At 39.3% G+C, this 20,084-nt stretch overlaps 1 protein-coding gene across 5 annotated transcripts in view; it reads left to right on the top strand.

Moving 5' to 3' along the window:
* cul2 (cullin 2) overlaps window positions 1–19,002 on the top strand; it is a 56,450-nt gene extending 37,448 nt beyond the window's left edge. For 4 of the 5 annotated variants that reach the window (XM_043690635.1, XM_043690634.1, XM_043690633.1 and 1 more), the window contains 7 exons: window positions 773–928; window positions 4,496–4,573; window positions 5,419–5,485; window positions 7,496–7,698; window positions 10,658–10,759; window positions 14,446–14,562; window positions 16,568–19,002. In XM_043690635.1, the coding sequence (XP_043546570.1) occupies window positions 773–928; window positions 4,496–4,573; window positions 5,419–5,485; window positions 7,496–7,698; window positions 10,658–10,759; window positions 14,446–14,562; window positions 16,568–16,699 (855 nt within the window). In that variant the 3' untranslated portion in view covers window positions 16,700–19,002. Of the gene's footprint in view, window positions 1–772; window positions 929–4,495; window positions 4,574–5,418; window positions 5,486–7,495; window positions 7,699–10,657; window positions 10,760–14,445; window positions 14,563–14,666; window positions 15,804–16,567 lie in introns of those variants that run through there. The other variant, XM_043690636.1, reaches the window with a different exon arrangement.
* The last annotated feature ends 1,082 nt before the right edge of the window (window positions 19,003–20,084 follow it).

Below are 20,084 nucleotides of genomic sequence, written 5' to 3'. Positions count from 1 at the left end.
AATGTTAATCATTAGCTTACCTTCTACAAGAGCTTATATCATAAATATTGACAAGGTATTGTCCCATCATTTAATTTAACTTTGGAGAGAAATGGTTCAGTGCAATAAAGTCTTGAATGCTTGTATTATTTCAAACTACAATCAAGGTGACTTTATGGGCCGTCTTTTTATTTCAGATGGCAGTGTTTTCCACTCTGTCGCCTGAAGAGTTGGCAGGGAACACGTCCCTGCCGATCACAGCAGCCCCATAACTGTTTTAGGAGGTGTTAACTGGCTGGAGACAGGAATTCGGCCCCTCACTTGACTGTAAGCTCTGTATTCTGAGCAGCAGTGGGCAGGGCTGGCATTACAAGCAGTCGCCAGATTGTAAGACCTGCAATCCTGCAGTAGATAGGCCCTGGTGGGCAGAGGGGTCTCACGGCAGAAAAGAGAGGTGAGGCCTGTGAGGGTTAAGGGATTTGCTGGAGCATCCTAGGATGGAGAGAGGATCCATGGGTGTCAGAACTTTGAAGAGGTGAGGCTTCTGATGTGGCAAGAGAGCTCTTGAGTTGAGTGAATGCTCCTCAGTCCACCACATGTCAAGTCACAACCTTTCTCTGAACTCCTGTCACTGGCCTCAAAGTTTTAATGCCTCAGTTAAGGGCCTTGCCTGCAAATCCACTGATAGAGGATTGTCTAATATGCCTTTATAACAATCTTTTAAAAGTATCTATATGACTGTAATAGCACACTGCTTTGAGGAAGTAACACCTCTTTTACTCTTTCTACGCAGCAAGCCTGTGGTTACGAATTCACGAGCAAGCTTCACAGGATGTACACTGATATGAATGTCAGTGCTGACCTAAACAACAAATTTACAGCCACTTTTTTAAGGCAACAGGACACTGTAATAGATCTTGGAATCAGTTTTCAGATCTATGTACTTCAGGTTGGTTCGATCACAGGTTAACTCAAATCAAGCACATTCACTCTCAATTTATCCTTTTCTGGTGATGTTTCTTGAATAGGGAAAACATATGAAACACTCTCAAATGTATCAGCCTAAAGAGGAGGGAAATAGAGTTTGGGTGTAAGTTTTCAAGGAACATAAAAACTGACTGTAAAAGCTTTTCAAAATATGTCAGTAGAAAATATTGAGCAAAGATAAATGTAAGTGTTTTGCAGTCAGAAGTGGGGTATTTATTACAGGGAAAAAATAAATGGCAGAATAATCAAATGTATATTTTGGTTCTACCTTCTCAAAAAGGGCACATAATTTCCAGAAGTATTAGCAAGCCAAGGGCCAAGAGAAGGGGGAGAACATTAATAAGAAATCAGGATTAGTTAAAAAAAAAGTAAGGTGCTCTTGAAAATAATGGGGTTGTAAATCCCCAGGATCTAGAGCAGTTCCTACAGATTGGAGGGTGGCAAATGTAGTCCCACTATTTAAAAAGGAGGAAGAGAAAAAATAATTACAGATCAGTTAGCCTAACATATATGATGGGCGAGAAAGCTCGAGTCTGTTCCAAAAAATGTGACAACAGAGTACTTGGAAAGTATTAATGGGATTGGGCAAAGTCGGCATGGCTTTATGAAAGTGAAATCATGCTGCACAAAAATGTCTGGGTGGGTTGGGCTTCGGTGGGTCGGTGTGGACTTGTTGGGCTGAAGGGCCTGTTTCCACGCTGTAAGTAATCTAATCTAATCCAATCTAAAAAATCTAATGGATTTTACTTGAGGATGTAACGAGTGTAATAGATGAGGGAGAACCGGTGGATGTGGCATATATGGATTTCAAGAAGGTTTTTGATAAGGTCAGACATTAGAAGTTAGTGAGTAAAATTAGAGAACGTGTGATCTGGCATGAATTGTGAATTGGTTGAGACCAGAAGCAGAGAGTGAGAATAAATGTGTCTTTTCCCCAGTGACAGGCAATGACCAGTGATGTACTGCAGGGATCAATGCTTGAACCCTAGATATTCACAAATTATAAATGACTTGGATTAAGGAACCAAATCCCTAATTTCCTAGTTTTCTGGCAACATGAAAGCTAGGTGGGCATGTGTCTTCAAACTGGAGTAGACAAGTTGAGTGTGTGGGCAAACATATGGCAGATGCAGTATCATGTGGGTACATGTGTAGTTACACACTTTAGTGTGAAAGAACAGAAAGACATGGTATTGTTTAAATGCTGCTATATTGGGAAATGTAGACATACAAAGGGATCTGGAGTGTGTCCTTGTCTTCCAATGAAAGTAAAGGGGCAGGTGCAGCAAGCAGTTAGGTAGGCAAGTAGAATGCTGGCCTTCATTGCAAAAGGATTTGAGTTCAGAAATAGGGATGTCTGGCTAAGTTATATAGGGCTTTGTTGTGACTACACTTGGAGTATTGCATGCAGTTTTGGTCTCCCTACCTAAGACAAGATGTATGTGTCATCAAGGAAGTGCAGCCAAGTTTCACCAGGGGATGGCAGGATTCTCATATGAGGAGAGATTCATTTTACTGGGATTCATTGACTGGAATTTTTATAAAATTGAAAAATGAGACGATTGAAAAGTACAAAATTCTAACTGGGCTAAATAGACTTAGATGCAGGGAGGGTGGTTTCCCTGGTTAGGGCCTTGAGAACAATGGGTCACTGTCTCAGAGAATTAGAGAAGGCCATTTGAGATGAGATGAGGAAACATTTCTTCACTCAGGATGGTCATCGGGTGAAATTTGATACCACAGACGTGATGGAAGCCAGACCACTGAGGGTATTCTAGAAAGAGACTGATACTTTTTTTCAGATATTAAAGGCAACAAGAGGTATGGAGAGAAAGTAGGAATATAGCATAGGGATATTAAGGTCGAGGATCAGCCATGATCATATTGAATGGCCTACTCCTGCTGCTTGTTTCGATGTGTTTTTGAAGCATGATTTCCCACGGCAAGTTTCAATAAATTTTCACTGTGCAGTATCTAAAATCTTGGAGAGTTCAAATGTATAGTAACCAGGCATTACTGTAATTGTAATGCGAAGGTGAGAAATGTGGTGACATGGCATACTAGTTTTTGAAAGCTTTTTGAAATGTCTCTTCTGTTAAATACATGATTATTTGGAAGAGTTAATTTGCTAAGTTTGTCCAAGTTTCTTTGTTTGTAAAGTGACAGAATCAGGATTGTTGGTTTGAATTGATTATGTCAGTACAAGTAAGATATTGACCTTTTGTTGTCTGTAGAGTTTTGTTGCACTTGAATGTATTCACTTGGAGCTGGCATGGTGTTGATTTAATTCAAATGGATAACTTTCAGTTTTTATAAATTTGTTCCAATACTTGCAATAATACCCTCAACTTCTTTGAACCTCCCATCGTGGACATGTTAATGCACATGAATCACTGTTTGATCGAGCAGGACGTCCATTGGACATGTGGGTGCTCCTCAAAGAGGCATTAAATCCTGATTGTCCAACTCATGGTATCGAAATTTCCACACTCCGAATAAACTTAACCAAAGACCAAAATTGTTTCTTGATTAGGGAGATGTATAGTCATCAATTAGCAGATAATGCATTTTGTCAAAGGTGAACAAAAGCAAAAATATTGCCACTTTTTCTGAAGTGCCAAAAAATAAGGACTAATATACTGAGGGTATTCTTGCATTGTTAATGTGGCTACAACTTTAAGGGAGATGTTCCGAATTATCTTTGAATATTTAAAAGATACATTTTCTTTGAATAGGTACTCTGCATCTGAACATTAGTTATTTAACTTCCTTCATACTTGTCTAAAAGGTTGTTTGGATGTGTTACTATGAGACATGTTTTGAGGTATTCCACCTTAATAAAATACTGTATAAATATATCATTTTTCTTTTTCATTATTAGGACAAGCTGTTTTCCAGCTGTACATGTAATTATAAAGGCAGCAGACCATATGATTCCGAATGTATAAAATGTCGAAAAACCTTCTGCATTTTGTACTAAAGACAATTCAATTCTGTAAGACTATGATATAGTGCTAGGAGAACTGAGAGAAAAGCCGAGAGCACTTAGGTTTATCTTTTTAAAAGGTGGTATTTTACAGGATGTCTCAGGTGTATGTAGAATACAAAATTTTTTTTAAGAGAAAAAGCTGAAAATTAATTGAAATTCATCTTTGACTGTAGAATAAGGGGCAAAGATTTAAAATGTTGAAAAGCACAATTAGTTTGGTGCCATAAGTTGTCTTTTACGCACAAATAAACTTCTGAATTGGATAAAAGAAAGTCGTTTGAAATAACTGTGATGGGAGCTGAGATGTGATAGCAAGTTGGGTGACTTACGATTAAGATGGCTTTCTTCTTACCTATATACAGGATGAATTCAATGTCTCCTCTTTGAAAAAAATGATCTTTAATATGAGATAATATTGTCACCTGTTTTGAGTACATTTTTACTCGAAATTTAAAATATTCTGAAAATTAACTCTAAATTATAACATTTACTTGCTGATTTTGATGGTGCAACCTTATTTTGTGCTTTTAATTATTTTAGGCTGGTGCATGGCCGCTGACTCAAGCACCTTCATCTACATTTGCCATTCCTCAAGAATTGGAAAAGAGTGTGCAGATGGTAGGTTAGTCGGTGGCGCATACTTTGAAATTTAAGGATGGAGTTAAATTGGCACATTGTCTATGCCACACGAATCTCCTGTGCAATTGCTTGTGCAGTTTAAAGTCTATAATCATTTTAAAAGTCTGTAATTATTTTGAAGGCTATAATTGTTTTAAAGTCTATAATCATTTTAAAGTATGAAATAATTTGAAGTTTGCTAAGCTGACATTAAAGCCACTACTAAATAAGTCACAGGTGAGCCGAGTTTTATGAAAATAAACTTGGTGAGTTTCTGCAGGACAGCTTGAACATTGACCATGTTACAGCTCTTGTCTATCAGAGGTGGATGGCGTACATATTGAGGCAATGTCGCTGGCTAAACAATTAGCACTGATTTGCTTAATTTTGCTGTATTCAATACAGGAGGAAGGCAGAAAGTAAGCAACTTCAGCCAGTTAGCCTAACATCTGTCATCGGGAAACTGCTGGAATTATTAAAGACGCTATAGCACTGCAGTTAGAAAATCTTGATGTAATTAGGCACAGTGATTTTGTGAAACGAAAATTGTTTTTAACTAATTTATTACTGTTTTTTGAGGAAGTAAAAAGCAAAAAAGTCAAAATATGTCAGACATTAGTAGGGCAAGTTTTTGACCTGTATGCACCTTAATGTTGCAGAACTTGATTTCAAAACAGAAGGGATAGGCTTTCCTTCCCCACTTGAAAATATATTTCTTCTGGGTTTTTTATTTAAATTAATAGTCATCTTCAAGTTTTCATCAACATCAGTACAGAGTTTTCTAAAAATGTAATCAAAGCAAAATTTTAGAATATTGTCTGATGTAATCATATTTTCTATTGCAGTTTGAAGTGTTTTACAACCAGCACTTCAGTGGTAGGAAACTTACTTGGCTGCACTATCTATGTACAGGTAAGGTCACAAATCAGAATACATCAGTATCTTCATAAACATGTCTCCCTCCACAGATCCTGCCAGATTTGCTGAGTTTCTCTAGCATTTTATGCTGTTGTTTTTTAATAAACCTCTCCCTGTTCTCCTCTCATCAGAAAAGAAGATATTTATGAATGTCTCAGGACTTCTGTTTTACAGTTTATAGACGTGTCCTTTTCATTCTAATATATTTGCATTGACCACAATTGAAGCAGACTTTGCACATTTGTATCCCTTTGCTATTTGTGTACAAGTTACTCATCAGCTATAGGAGGGCATTTGATTTTTTGGCATTAGAAGAGTTAAAGAGAATTTTGGGAAGCTATATTTCATACAAAGTTGCAATTCAATTCTCACTTTTTCCCAATATATCTTCTTTTTTTCCTTATTAATTGCAAACATATTCAGTGGTGAGTCTTGTCCTTATACTCATTGAGGTTTTATGTATAAAACCTAAAAACAAAATGTTGGAGAGGCCTGGAAATCTAAAAGGAAGACAGAAGTTAGTAATTGTTGCTGCTGTATAAAGCAGAAACTTACCGAAATACGCAGCAGTTGATGGCATCATCTGTGGAAAGAGAAACGGAAACAATGTCTCATTGAAAGACCATCAACCTGAAATATTGACTCAGTTTCTCTCCAGAGATGCTTCCTGACCTGCTGGTTATTTCTAAAATTTTCTGTTCTTGTTGAAAAATGTCCAAAGTTGAAAAACTCCTTCCTACGTTATGATTTGGAGGAAAAGGATATTCCTGGTCATTGTCTTAACTGTGCATGAGGATGTGAGGTTTTAACAAATTAATTTCCAGTTTAAGTCACCCAGTTCCCATCATGTTCTTCAACATGTCCCATAACTAAAGGCATGTTGGACATTTGTAATGTCAGAAACAATATCTTTTTCCTGTTAATTCTCGACTTTCCAAATTTCTAATAATTATTAGAAAAGACCACAAGTCTCAGGTTGTGTCTATGAGACTGTATGAAGAACTGGTCCAGTCCAGTTGTGTTCACCATGGGCAGAGTGGGAAATAATAAAATTTAGATTGGCTACTGGACATGTACATTAGAGAAAAGAGAGCCTCAGGGACAATCTTATTGGTTTGTTGGGCTGTAGATAAAATTGGCAAATGATAGGTTTTAATAATCTCTTTTCAACAAGTGGATGAGTCACCAATCTATGAGGAATGGTGAACTGACTTTTTTTTTAAAAAGGTGTTGCACAAACTGGTAAAAATCAAATACAGGCCTTATCGCAGGAATGCCTGGAATGGTCTTTCGTGTGGTACTGTGAGACATGAACTAATCATTTTAGAAACAGTTAAATGTTGAGGTTGGTAAAAACAAGGACTGCGGATGCTGGAAACCAGATTCTAGATTAGAGTGGTGCTGGAAAAGCACAGCAGTTCAGGCAGCATCGAAGAGCAGGAAAATTGACATTTTGGGCAAAAGCCCTTCATCAGGAATAGAGGCAGAGAGCCTGAAGGGTACCTCCACCTGCAGGCACTCTGCCTCTATTCCTAATGAAGGGCTTTTGTCCGAAACGTCGATTTCCTGCTCCTCAGATGCTGCCTGAACTGCTGTGCTTTTCCAGCACCACTCTAATCTAGAAAATGTTGAGGCTGGGCAATCAGTCATTTCTCTGGATGGATCAGATAAATGGGTCGATTGGGCTCCCTCATCTGTTTGTAATTTTTAAAGAAGGTGAACGTATGGAATTGCCTCATGGTCACTCTATTGGGTTGTTACATTTGGCCTATTCGAAAATGAATTGGAGATACTTGGCAGGAAGAACTAAATATCTGGTTTCTTCTTTGCTGTTTAGTTTGATTACAGTGAACACTTCACAGCTTTATGTTTTAATTTGACTATCCAGAAGGCTTTGAAATGTATTTTAGGACAACTGTTTCTCAGAATATGAAAACTTTTGGAACTAATTTTGCATCTATTTGTTTTCTCTTATGTGGTTTTTGTTCTTTTGTCTGGAAAAAGGTGAAGTAAAAATGAACTACTTATCCAAGCCTTATGTAGCTATGGTTACCACATACCAAATGGCTGTGCTGCTGGCATTTAACAACAGTGAAATAGTCACTTACAAGGAGCTACAAGACAGCACACAAATGAATGAAAAAGAACTTACCAAAACCATTAAATCCTTACTTGATGTAAAAATGATCAACCATGATTCAAACAAGGCAAGTATGTTGATGAAATGGTGATAACACCTAAATTCGATACAGTTTATTATTCTTTCTTGTTTAAATACTGATTTGAAGGAATTAATGTATAACTACTTGTTTTGATGGGTTTGAAATGCTGGAAATACTTAGTAGTCTGTGCAACATTTAATTTTTGGCATAGTTGTTCACTTTCTAAATCAATTTAGAGAAAGGCTCAGATTAATGGAAATAAATGCTTTATACAGTTGGAAGGAATATTTCAGCTTCTTGCGATGGATAAAGCACAGATGAGGAAGGTCTTAAGTTTGATATGGCGTGGTACTGAGTCAACTGATTCTTACGAGGTTATGTTGGGAAAACATCCCGTTTCCTCAGTCCCTCAGGACGAGGGCAATGTATCCAAGGTTTCCGTTCAGTGAGCCTCCGGTGATGCACTGTTAGTGACCCACTTTCTATTGATGTATTTAGGTATACTTGAGTTGGTGATGTCATTTCCTGTAGTTATGCTATTTCCTGTTCTTTTTCTCAAAGGGTGGTAAATGGCGCCCAAGTCAATGTGTTTATTGATAGAGTTCCAGTTGGAATGTCATGCTTCTAGGAATTCTCGTGCATGTCTTTGTTTGGCTTGTCCTAGGATGGATATGTTGTCCCAGTTGAAGTGGTGTCCTTCCTCATCCGTATGTGAGGATACTAATGAGAGAGGGCCATGTCTTTTTGTGGCTAGTTGGTGTTCATGTATCCTGGTAACTAGTTTTCTGCTGTTTGTTACTTCAACAAGCCACCACAGCAGCACAGAGGAACTACGAAGAGCAGAGGAAAATTACCTATACCGTGTATTCAAAAAGAACGGGTATCCAATGAATACAATCCACCGATTTCTCAGCAACAAACCCAACCAAGCAGACAAGACGCGCCCAGAAACTCTAGCCACACACTCCAAATCAAAGACATCTTGGAAATGACTGCCAGACTACTCAGACCTCTTGACATCATGGTAGTCCACAAACCCACCAACACACTAAAACAGCAGCTAATGAACTTGAAAGACCCTATACAGAACAACAAGCAAAACTAATGTCATTTATAAAATATCTTCCAAGAACTGTAACAAACACTATCTTGGACAACAGGCAGAAAACTAGCCGCCAGGTTACATGAACATCAACTAGCCACAAAAAGACATGACCCACTCTCTCTAGTATCCTTACATACAGATGAGGAAGGACACCACATCGACTGGGATAACACATCCATCCTAGGACAAGCCAAACAGAGACATGCACATAAATTCCTCAAAGCATGGCATCCCAACTGGAACTCCATCAACAAACACATTGACTTGGACCCCACTTACCATCCTCTGAGAAAAAGAACAGGAAATGACATCACCAAACCAAGGAAACCTAAGCACATCAATAGAAAGCGGGTCACTAACACCAGTGCTTCACTGGACGTTCACTGATGATGTTACCTAGTATGGTGACAAAACATCTGAAAATAAACCTTCTAGCTCCGCGAGCAAACTTACATCCAGAACTTCAACCTGAGGTACAAATCTTATCAAAACTCGCAAACTTAGGTAAGCCACCAGGACAACAGATTATTTTCTAGTAACTCTGAAAAATGGAATGGCCAAGTATTATTTAAATGATGATAGATTGGAAACTGTTGATATATAAAGGAACCTGGGTGCTCTTGTATGTTGGTCACTGAAAGCAAGCATGGAGATGCAGCAGACAGTTAGATGGCAAGCAGTACATTGGCCTTCATTGCACGAGGGTTTGAATACAAGAGCAAAGTAGCTATACGAGGCTTTGCCTAAGGTTCAGCAGCCTGATTCCTGATATGGAAGGTTTCTCATACAAGGAGGGATTGGGTTGACTGAGTTCACTGAGTTTAGAAAAACGAGGAGGGGAATCTTATTTAAATATTCAATTCTGATCGAGTTAGACAGACTCGATCCAGGGAGAATCCAAAGCAAGTAGTCATGGTCTCAGAATTTAGAGTAGGCCATTTTGGACAGAGATGAGAAAGGATGAAGAAACCTGTGGAATTCTCCACCACAGAAGACTCTGAAGGTCAAGTCGCTGAATACTGGGAGAGAGCAGGAGTATGACATTAAGATGGAGGATCAGCCCACGATCATGTTGAATGACTGCGTAGGCACAATGGGCAGGAGTAGGCCATTTGGCCCCACTTCCTATGTTTCAAGAACAAGTAAGAGGAAATGTTTAATTTTTTTTAGATTAGATTAGATTCCCCACAGTGTGGAAACAGGCCCTTCAGCCCAACCAGTCCACACTGACCCTCCAAAGAGTCACCCACCCAGACCCAATTCCCTCTGACTAATGCACCTAACACTATGGACGATTTAGCATGGCCAATCCACCTGACCTGCACATCTTTGGACTGTGGGAGGAAACCGGAGCAGCCGGAGGAAACCCACGCAGACACAGGGAGAACGTACAAACTCCACACAGACGGTCACTCAAGCCTGGAATCGAACCTGGGACCCTGGTGCTGTGATGCAGCAGTGCTAACCACTGAGCCACCATGCCGCCCCGATTAGATTAGATTCCCTACAGTGTGGAAACAGGCCCTTCGGCCCAACCAGTCCATACTGACCCTCCGAAGAGTAGCCCACCCAGACCCATTTCCCTCGGACTAATGCACTTAGTACTATGGGCAGTTCAGCATGGCCAATTCACCTGACCTGCACATCTTTGTGACTGTGGGAGGAAACCAGAGCACCCAGAGGAAACCCACGCAGACGCGGGGGGAATATACAAACTCCACACAGACAGTCGCCCAAGGCTGGAAGCGAACCTGGGACTCTGGTGCTGTGAGGCAGCAGTGCTAACCACTGAGCCACCGTGTTGTCCTAACTATTGCAAATAAGGATAAAAAGACATAGTGCGCAGGTTGTCCATTGCTTTATAAAGTCATAATTGTGCTTGTGTTTTCCTCACTGCAGGAAGATGTTGACTTGGATTCAGTTTTCTCTTTAAATATGGGTTTCAGCAGTAAAAGAACAAAATTTAAAATTACAACTTCCATGCAGAAAGATACACCGCAGGTAAGCAGTTTATTTTATTGGATGATCATCTTTATAAAAGAAGTTATTATCTGCTTTGAACAAATTATGAAAAAATACAATGTTACATCGTCACTTTAATTATATTTAATCTTAAAGGTTATTTCAAAGTGTAGTATAACACAATATGCCATTCAGCCTCTCATGCCTATGCTAAATGGTTAGCTATGTAATAAAATTATTTTCTTCCAAGTATGTATTTCGTTCCTTTCTCAAAAGTTGCTATGAACCTGCTTCCACTAAACTTCCATGCTTTCTAACCACATCAGAACAACCTGCTGCGTAAAATTAGAATGTTTCTTAAATTAGAATGCAAAATCTTAAATATGTGCCCTCTGATTGTTGCCTTCTCTGCCACTGGAAACAGTTTTTCCTAATTTACTCACTCAAAACTGTAGGAATTATGAGGGAAAAATGAGAAGGTGACCTAAATTGAATAATAGCTGTGGCCAGTAACTTATGAGTTTGAGCATAATTTATTTATTTTAATATTCTTTGTGTGAATAAAACTGACAATTTCATATAATTTATTTTCGAAAGCCTCTCAACTTATCCTACCACATTCAAAGTTTTTGTATGTACATCTCTGTTCCTCAACCTTTAAAACCTTACCATTTATTTAATAGTACCTTTCCACAATCTTTCCACCAAAATCATAGATTAATTCAGCACACAAGACTGTGCCAACAGGCCTGCATTAATCCCACTTTCCAGCATTTAGCCCATAGCCTGGAGTGTTCAGACTTTTCAAGTGTTCATCCATGTACTTTTTAAAGGTTAAGGTTTCCTGCCTCTCCTGCCCTCCCATCAATGATTCCAGGTTTCCAACATCCTCTGGGTGAAAAAGAATTTCCTCGCATCCCCTTCAAACCTCCTGCCCTTCAACTTAAAATTATGCCCCCTTGTTATTAAGTTGATTTAGTATGATTTATTTTTGTCGCATGTACTGAGATACAGTGAAAAATGTTGTTTTGCCTATTAACCAGACAAATGATACCTGGCATATGTACATTGTGGTAATAGAACAGAATACAAAATATAGTGTTACAGCTGTAGAGAAAGTTCAACATTAATATATGAGAGGTCCATTCTTAAGCCTGATAACATCTGGGTAGAAGCTGTTCTTGAATCTGTTGCTACATGTTTTCAAACATTTGTATCTTCTGATAGAAGAGGGTGTAATCACAGAATCATAGAATCCCTACCCCGTGTGGACGCAGGCCATTGAGTCCACACCAGCCCTCCAAAAAGCAGCCCACCCAGACCCAGCCCCTGCCCTATCCTTGTAACCTCATTTCTCGTGGCTAATCCACTTAGCCTGCTCATCTTTGAACTGTGTGAGGAAACTGGAGCACGCAAAGGAAACCTGCACAGAATGTGCAAAGTCCACACACCCAGTTGTCTGAGGGTGAAATCAAACCAAGGTCCCTGGCACTATGAGGCAGCGGTGCTAGCCAGTGTGCCACCCTGTGGGAGAGAGTAGAACCAGGGTGGGAGGGCTCTTTGATGATGTTGGCTGCTTTCCTGAGGCAGCAGGAAGTGTGAGCGGTGGTCAGTGGAAGGAAGGCTAGTTTGGGTGATGGACTGGGCTGTGTTTACAACTCTGTAATTTCTTGTGGTCTTGGGCAGAGCAGTTGCTATACCAAGCTGTGGTGCATCTGGACACTCTATGGTGCATCTATAAAAATTGGTAAGAGTTAGTGTTGAATTTCCTTAGCCTTCTGGGGGCTTACAGATGTTGGTGTGCTTTCTTCACTGTGGCATCAATGTGGTTGGACCAGGATAGATTGTTGGTGATATTTACTCTTCAACCACCTCCACCTCAGCATCGTTGATACAGACAGGGGCTTGATTGTGGTACAGCAATCGCAGTTCTTTCAGTTTTCACCTGTAAACTCTTCCTCATCACAGCCTCCTTTCCCATCTGTTTTGCTGTGTTACGTTCTGTCCCTGCTTGAGATAATTTCTAATAGTTGAGGTCCAAGAACTGATCCCTGCAGCACTCCACTCATATACCATCCAGATAAGGACCCATTTATCTCAACCCTCTACTTTCTGTCAGTCAGCAAATTCTTTGTCCAAGCCAATACTCTACCCCTTACCCCCTATCCTTCTGGATCAGTTGGTTACGCAGCACCTTGTCAAATGCCTTCTGTCCAGATACACCCTACCCACTGGATCCCCATTATGCACCTTGCTGGTTACCTCCTCAAAGAACTCCAGCACATTTGCCCAGCCTGTTTTGGCCTTCGTGAAACCATACTAACACTGGTGAATTTAGCTTTGTTTTTCTAAGTATTCAGTTATCTCCTCCTTTATGATTGACTCCCAAAACTTTTCCCACTACAGAAGTCAAACTAACTTGTCTGTAGTTTCCCATTTTGGCCTATCTCCTTTTTTACATGAGATTGTCACATTGCATATTTCCAATCCACAGAGGCCTGTTTGTTGGATCCTCAGTTAGTGAGAATGGGCATCTCCAGAAACATGCATAGGCTGCAAAAGCTCAGGAAATAAACAGAAAACACAGAGAAGGTTGCTGGCTTCATTACATTGCAGTGAAGTGGCATTCAATATAAACTCAGCCTGATATATCTAATTTAACTGATGAGCACATAACATTATTATGAATTCATTTTGTTAACCGCAAAACTTGTGATGAAAAATCTGGACATTATGGACCAGTTTTATGGACTGAGAACAGGCAGTATTTGGCACTGAATAGTGATCAGAGGCAGAAAAGTATTCACTTATTCTCTAATTGTTATGTATAGAGGTTAAAAAAGATCTGGTCAATTGAGCTAAAGTAAAAGACACATGTTAGATCTCAGTTGAAGTATGGTGTACAGTTCTGGGTGTGACATTAGAGGTAAGAAGTGAATACATTGGAGAGACAGTGCAGAAGTGATTTACAAGAATGGTTCCAGGGATGAGGAACTTCAGGTTATGAGGATAGATTGAAGAAGCTGAGATGGTTCTTTTTGGAAAGTTGGCTAAGAGTAGATCTGATAGAGATTTTCAAAATCTTGAACAGGCTGGATAGAGAAGAGTGAGAGCCAGTGTTCCTGCTTCGAAGAGAACAAAAAGCAGAGAGCATAGATTTAAAATACCTCGGTGCTGGCAGTTGGGGCTAGATTGGGTTGGGCTATCTGGTCGGCATGGACTGGTTGGACCGAAGGGCCTGTTTCCATGCTGTACATCTCTATGACTCTGATTCAAAGTGAAATGCAAAAGGAACAAGGGTGAAGTGAAGACTTTTCTTCCACCAGGCAATGGTTAGGATATGGAATGTAGTGTCTTCGTAGTGTAGTGGAACAGATTCAGTTCAGGCATTCAAGACAACATTGGATGATTATTTGGATGAAAATAATATGCAAGGGTATGAGAAAAAAGTGGGAGGTTGGTACTCGCTAATGACACATGTTTAAAGACCCAAGCAGGCTCAATGGCCTCCTTCTGAGCGATAATAAATCTGTGATTCTATTTACAAAATATAAGTTACTTTTAGTTGCTTTTTTGATTTTGATTTGATGACGAGATTAAGAAATGCATTATTTTAAAATTAATCATTTATACCTGTTAAATGCATAGTGAAAGTACTAAACTCATCACAGAGATCTGATGAAGCAGTCATGTTAAGTTTCTCGTTCTTGCTTTATCGCTTTCAGGAGATGGAACAAACTAGAAGTGCAGTCGATGAGGACAGGAAAATGTATCTGCAGGCTGCTATAGTCCGCATCATGAAAGCACGTAAAGTGCTGCGACACAATGCACTTATTCAAGAGGTAATGTTTCTTTTTGCGTAACCAAAATGTTAGCAAAAATTTGTTCAATGCATAAAACAAATTGAAGATATTTGATCTCTAAGTGGAAATGTGTTGTTGCTCAGGGCCATATAAATGGATAAGAACAGTGTCTTTCACTTCTGGCACCCAGATTTAAATGTAGACCGACCTAATGGGGTGGAAGTCTCCTCTTTCTCTGCCAGCTCTTAAAAGTTGATGTCAAATTAATTTAAGCAGATCCATATGTGTTCCAGGTAAGTGCACAGCTTGAAAGTAGTTGATGCATTTGGAATCAAAGCATATTTGTGAGACTGAATAAAGTCACTTAAATCTTTATCTAAACTGCTATAAATCCACCAAGCAGTGCTTAAGAACTGGCTGAAAAAGTAGGACAAGTGTTCCATTCCAGGGCGCTGACATTCTATACCTTGTGTTAATAAATTGACATGCCCACCCAAAAACATTTTCAACAGAAACCCTGTAATACTCCAGTACTCCTGGCAGGTAAGCAGAAAGCAAATCCATGTAGTTTCTGATTAGCTGTGATGGATAGATTCTGACGAATGATGATCATCAATTCTGACCCTTGTGCCATCAATTTGTGTTTTTCAACTCGTAAAATATAGTATTCCTCCCAAGATAATCACTAGTTACTTGATTTTAATTCCTGGTGCATTCTCTGCATAATAGATGCACAGTTACACACTTCATGAAGAGTCCAGCCTAATTTTCATAGAGATAGTAATTTTGTTCAGCATGTGTTTTTCACTAATGTTCATGTTCTTCCTGGAAGGAAACTAATTGTGAATTAGTTACACACTCTGTTCACAATTTCCTTCTGTATATATTCTTTTGATGCCAAATATCTGGGAAGTAAGACCAATTTTAACCCTTATTAGTGACACGCTTAACTTGTGTTGGGGAGGTGTGCAATACAGCTGCAGTTAACTCATTAGTTTTTGTTTTCCTAAGGTTAGCAAACCCCTGGCAACAAATGTTGGGCCGTGGGCCCGATGGTCCAACTGAGACTGATAATTACAGTCACACACATGTTTCCTCTCATTCCAAGTCACATTGTGTTGATCATGTAAATAGCTAAAACCCTGATTTAGCAAAGTTTTTAAAACAAAACTAGTGCCATAATCTCTTTACTGTTTGTGGGATCATGCATTGTACATGTTGGCTGCTATAATTCACAACGTTAAAACAGAAACCACACTACAAAATAAAAACTAAAAGAACTGCAGATACTGTAAAACAAAAATAGAAGTGGCTGGAAAAGCTCAGCAGGTCGAGCAAAATCTGTGAGGAGAAATCAAGAGTTAATGTTTCGGATCCAGTGACCCTTCCTCAGAATCTACAAAATAATATCTTTGGTTATGAAGCACTTTGGGATGTCCTGAGGTTGAGATTAGATTTTAGATTAGATTCCCTACAGTGTGGAAACTGGCCCTTTGGCCCAACAAGTCCACACTGACCCTCCGAAGAGCAATCCATCCAACCATTCCCCTACATTTACCCTTGACTAATCCACCTAACACTATAGGCAATTTAGCGTAGCCAATTCACCTAACCTGCACACCTTTGGGCTGTGGGAGGAAACCGGAGCACCCAGAGGAAACCCATGCAGACACGGGGAGAATGTGCAAACTCCACACAGACAGTTGCCCGAGGTGGGAATTGAACCCAGGTCCCTGGCGTTGTGAGGCAGCAGTGATCATGAAAGGCACAAGATAAAATTCAATATTTTTCCTTCAGAAATTAATCTCTAGAGGGATAAATCTAAAGCAAAGGTAAAAATGAGAAGATAATAGAAACAGTCAGCCAGTCAGTGTAAAAACAGAAATGAAGATCACCATTTTAATGCAAAAAAACTTTTTTACTCAGAAATTAATTGACTTATTGTTCATAGTCAGCATTTTCTTCTCAAATTTTCCTCTCTGCTATCTCTTCAGAGGGATTATTTTTCATAAAGACTTCCTAACATTTGTTCTCTTCTTAACAGGTAATCAGCCAATCAAGAGCAAGGTTCAACCCTAGTATCAGCATGATCAAGAAGTGCATTGAAGTCCTCATTGACAAACAATATATTGAGCGTAGCCAGACCTCAGCAGACGAGTACAGTTATGTAGCATGATACAAGCTGTTGGTGTTTGGCTTTGTCCGAGTATGGGTGCAGACACCTGCTGTGTCACTGATGTATACCTGTGAGATGAAGCAGAGCTGTGCCTCCACCAGGTTCTTCAGTCCATTACCTGGCAGCCCTTTCTCTGCTGTTTACAGTGCCACATTGCAAGTGTCAATGCCTATAGATATCCCAACTTGTCACCGTGACATTGCTGTAAGGGGGAGTGCTTTGGTGCCATGTTTATCTCACAGGTGCAGTTGATATATTTTAAACATAATTTAAAACTAAACACTGTAACATGGCGATAAAATAATTGTGTTTACACTGTAAAGTTTTCATCCAGGACTGCAGATAACAAATATGGCACGTGTTCCTTCACAAAATAAAGCCTGTATACTACCTGAGGTATATATGTAGGTTTCAGTGAACTAGACCATTACATCAGTGTTCTGTGCAGATTGCCCAGATGAACCGATCTATGTGTATCAAAAATGCAGTTTTCCTGAACTGTCTCTGCAGGAACATCATGAGGAATGTCTATACCAGTTTGCACTTCCATTAAAGGGATTTTTTTCAGATTGATTTCTTTCGGTGTTTCTCGTGTGCATTGATGATTGTCATAAGCCCTCCAAAGCCTTAATTATTCAGCCTGAGTGCTGCAGGGTGTTTTTTTGGGCAGGTAATTGCCTTTTTGTCTGGCGAAGATGTCTTTCATAATATTTTCATAGTCTTGGCCCGGATCAACTCCATGCGCAACAAAGAGAATCTATTAAATGCATTTTAAAAAATTATATGAAGCAATTGATGCTGGAGAATCCATGGCTCATAGCAGCCAGGACAAAGAGGAGATTGTCTCTGCTGCTACCAGTCTCGATCAACCTTTCCCTCTCCCACTCCCTTCCAGTGGGGAAAGTGACTGGTCCCACCAGTCATCCCCATTGGATATTACAATTGAGACTAAAGAACTCATTGAGCTGGGTAGCCATCACTATGCAATTTCACACTTACTGAACTGTTATATGTAAAGATCCACAAAAATGATCCCATCACAACAATTCTAATCTATCATATTTAACCACACCAAACATCTAAAATAAAATCTGTCCAGGTAAACATATCTAATTAACTTACAGATACCTATTGTTAACATCCAACAAAAGATGAATCTGCCACTTGCTAAATCAGGAACTTTGCATGAATTTTTTTTAATTGAACTTATTTGATTGAATGAGGTCAGATGACTAGTTTGTAAATTGACTGGTGTCTTTGAGGTTTTCCGGACTTCAACCCTGCATGGTACTGACTGAGTTTTTCTTAAAAGAGAATTGGCTATCTTTTATTACCAATAGTGTCCGCAATCTCTTTAAAACTTTTTTTAAACTGTTTGGTGTGCCCTTTGTATTACCAGGAGCCAAGTGCAGCTGGAATAGTGAGGAATAAAACTGTTTTATTACAGTTTGAGTGTGGCTGTTCTTGCCCTCTGAAAAAACTTCTGTTGCAAATGCAGTTTTAAATTCTGAATGTAATTAGAACATTTTGTCTTTTCTTTGTTAATTTGGGAAAGCTCATCTGCGAAGCAGGCTCTTACTACATCGACTGACATCCACTATCTGCCTACCATCCCCAACTCCATCATAAATGACTGGAGAGTAAGTACAGGAGAGCCATCTACTTTGCAAAATAAAGTACATATTTTGCACGAGAGTGTTGCAGCTTGACGTATCCAACACACTATGCCCTGGAGCGGCCAAAAGAGGCCACAATAACTTTCCAAAAGTAATTTTTGTGCAGAATAGACAGGAGTGTTCCTAGCCCTTGGGCCCCTTACCTCTGGTCCTGCCTGTGCTTGCTAGCATTGATGCAAGTTACTACCCTCATCATTGTTCTAATTTTATGTAGGAGTCAATTCTCTTACTCCATCCTGGCATCATTCCTGCCAATTACTCAAATTAAACTGGAACTTTATGCTTAGCTTCTCAAGGGAGGTTTCCCTACCACACAACGCCCTTCCCCAGTTAAAATTGACCCCATGGTTTTTGTTTTAGTCCACCCCAACTGCTTTGAATTTATTTTATTCCGTGATGCTGTATTGGCATCCTGAATATAGACTGAGAACTGTCTCAGGAATTAAATTGTTGTGTTTGTGTAGCAAAATGGTGTTTGCATATCTACATTCTTTGTAAAGAAAGTGTCATCTTTCTGACTGTCATTTCCGATACAATGTAATTCTCCTGATTGTAGGCTTTCGTTCAAGTCCTTTTCTCACATGGTGCAGATTGAACAAAATATAAAGTGATCTTTGTTGTTTTCTATAAGATTTGTTACTTCCATTTTATGGGATCAGTCAAATGTATAAACGAAGCAAATACCATTTCATTGCTGGTGAGAGGCTTGTAGTTGAGAGAAAAACTCTTCAAATTCTGATTTCTATATGTGTTGGCGCAAGAGGAAACTCATCAGTTATATAAAGGTACTGAGGCATCTCTGTGATATAAAAGGCCTGTCGAAATAACTGGATTCATTTGCTCTGCCCATTGAGGAGGGACTTGTTGGAGCTCTGTAATAGTTTTAGCCCACAATATTTTAACAGCCTCCAACAGCAAAACACAAAAGCCATATTAGTTGAAGTGGTGGACGGGATTTATTACAACAATGATTAGAATGTATTCACTGACAGCTACAATTAATGCCATGTTAAACTAGGAGTTTCAGTGAATTTGCATTTTGTAATCAATTTGATGATTAGTTTTTTTATAATTAGATGATTTAGAGTCTCTGTTCTTCCATACCTTCCCAAAACCATTTTCTTACATTAATATTGTATGAGATACTTGCACCAAAGATAAAGGTTCCCTATTCAAAATTGTCAGCAATTTTAGGAAGCAGGAACAACTCTCCCTTGAGATGGATGTTTTTGAGTTTGGAAATGTGAGGATGTTGCCTCTCTGTGGTGTGTTGACTTTGAAAGTTATTGTTTCAAAATTGAAATTGGAGAGGCCTTGGAACTGACTAAACTATATTTCTTATTGTAGTAAGTAAACACATTGCCCAATGTACCACTAACTTACTCCGGTTAAAATATCTCTGACTGAGTTCTTGGTTTGTTTTCATTTAGTCGCATTCTGAAACAGTAGTTTGGACAATTTATAACTGGTTTCACTTTTCATGGGTCAAGGAAAGGTTGGAGGGGCGGGTATTGGCAGTGATTGTCGTCAGGAGAAAGTTTGTGAACGTGTACAAATAGAGAATGAAAATATGATCAGTTTTCCTCTCCGCAGTTGAATAATCTAGCAGAGTCCACTTGACAATGAAGAATACCTGTGAGCTACCAGTGGACTGGTGGTACCAATGGGACCTTACACCACCAACAAACAGGGAGAGAAAATTGAACAAT

Source organism: Chiloscyllium plagiosum, chromosome 5 (genome assembly GCF_004010195.1).
Source record: "Chiloscyllium plagiosum isolate BGI_BamShark_2017 chromosome 5, ASM401019v2, whole genome shotgun sequence".
NCBI classification, from domain to species: Eukaryota; Metazoa; Chordata; class Chondrichthyes; order Orectolobiformes; family Hemiscylliidae; genus Chiloscyllium; species Chiloscyllium plagiosum.
The sequence above is the reverse complement of the archived record's forward strand: the minus strand, read 5'-3'. Positions and strand labels throughout refer to the sequence as shown.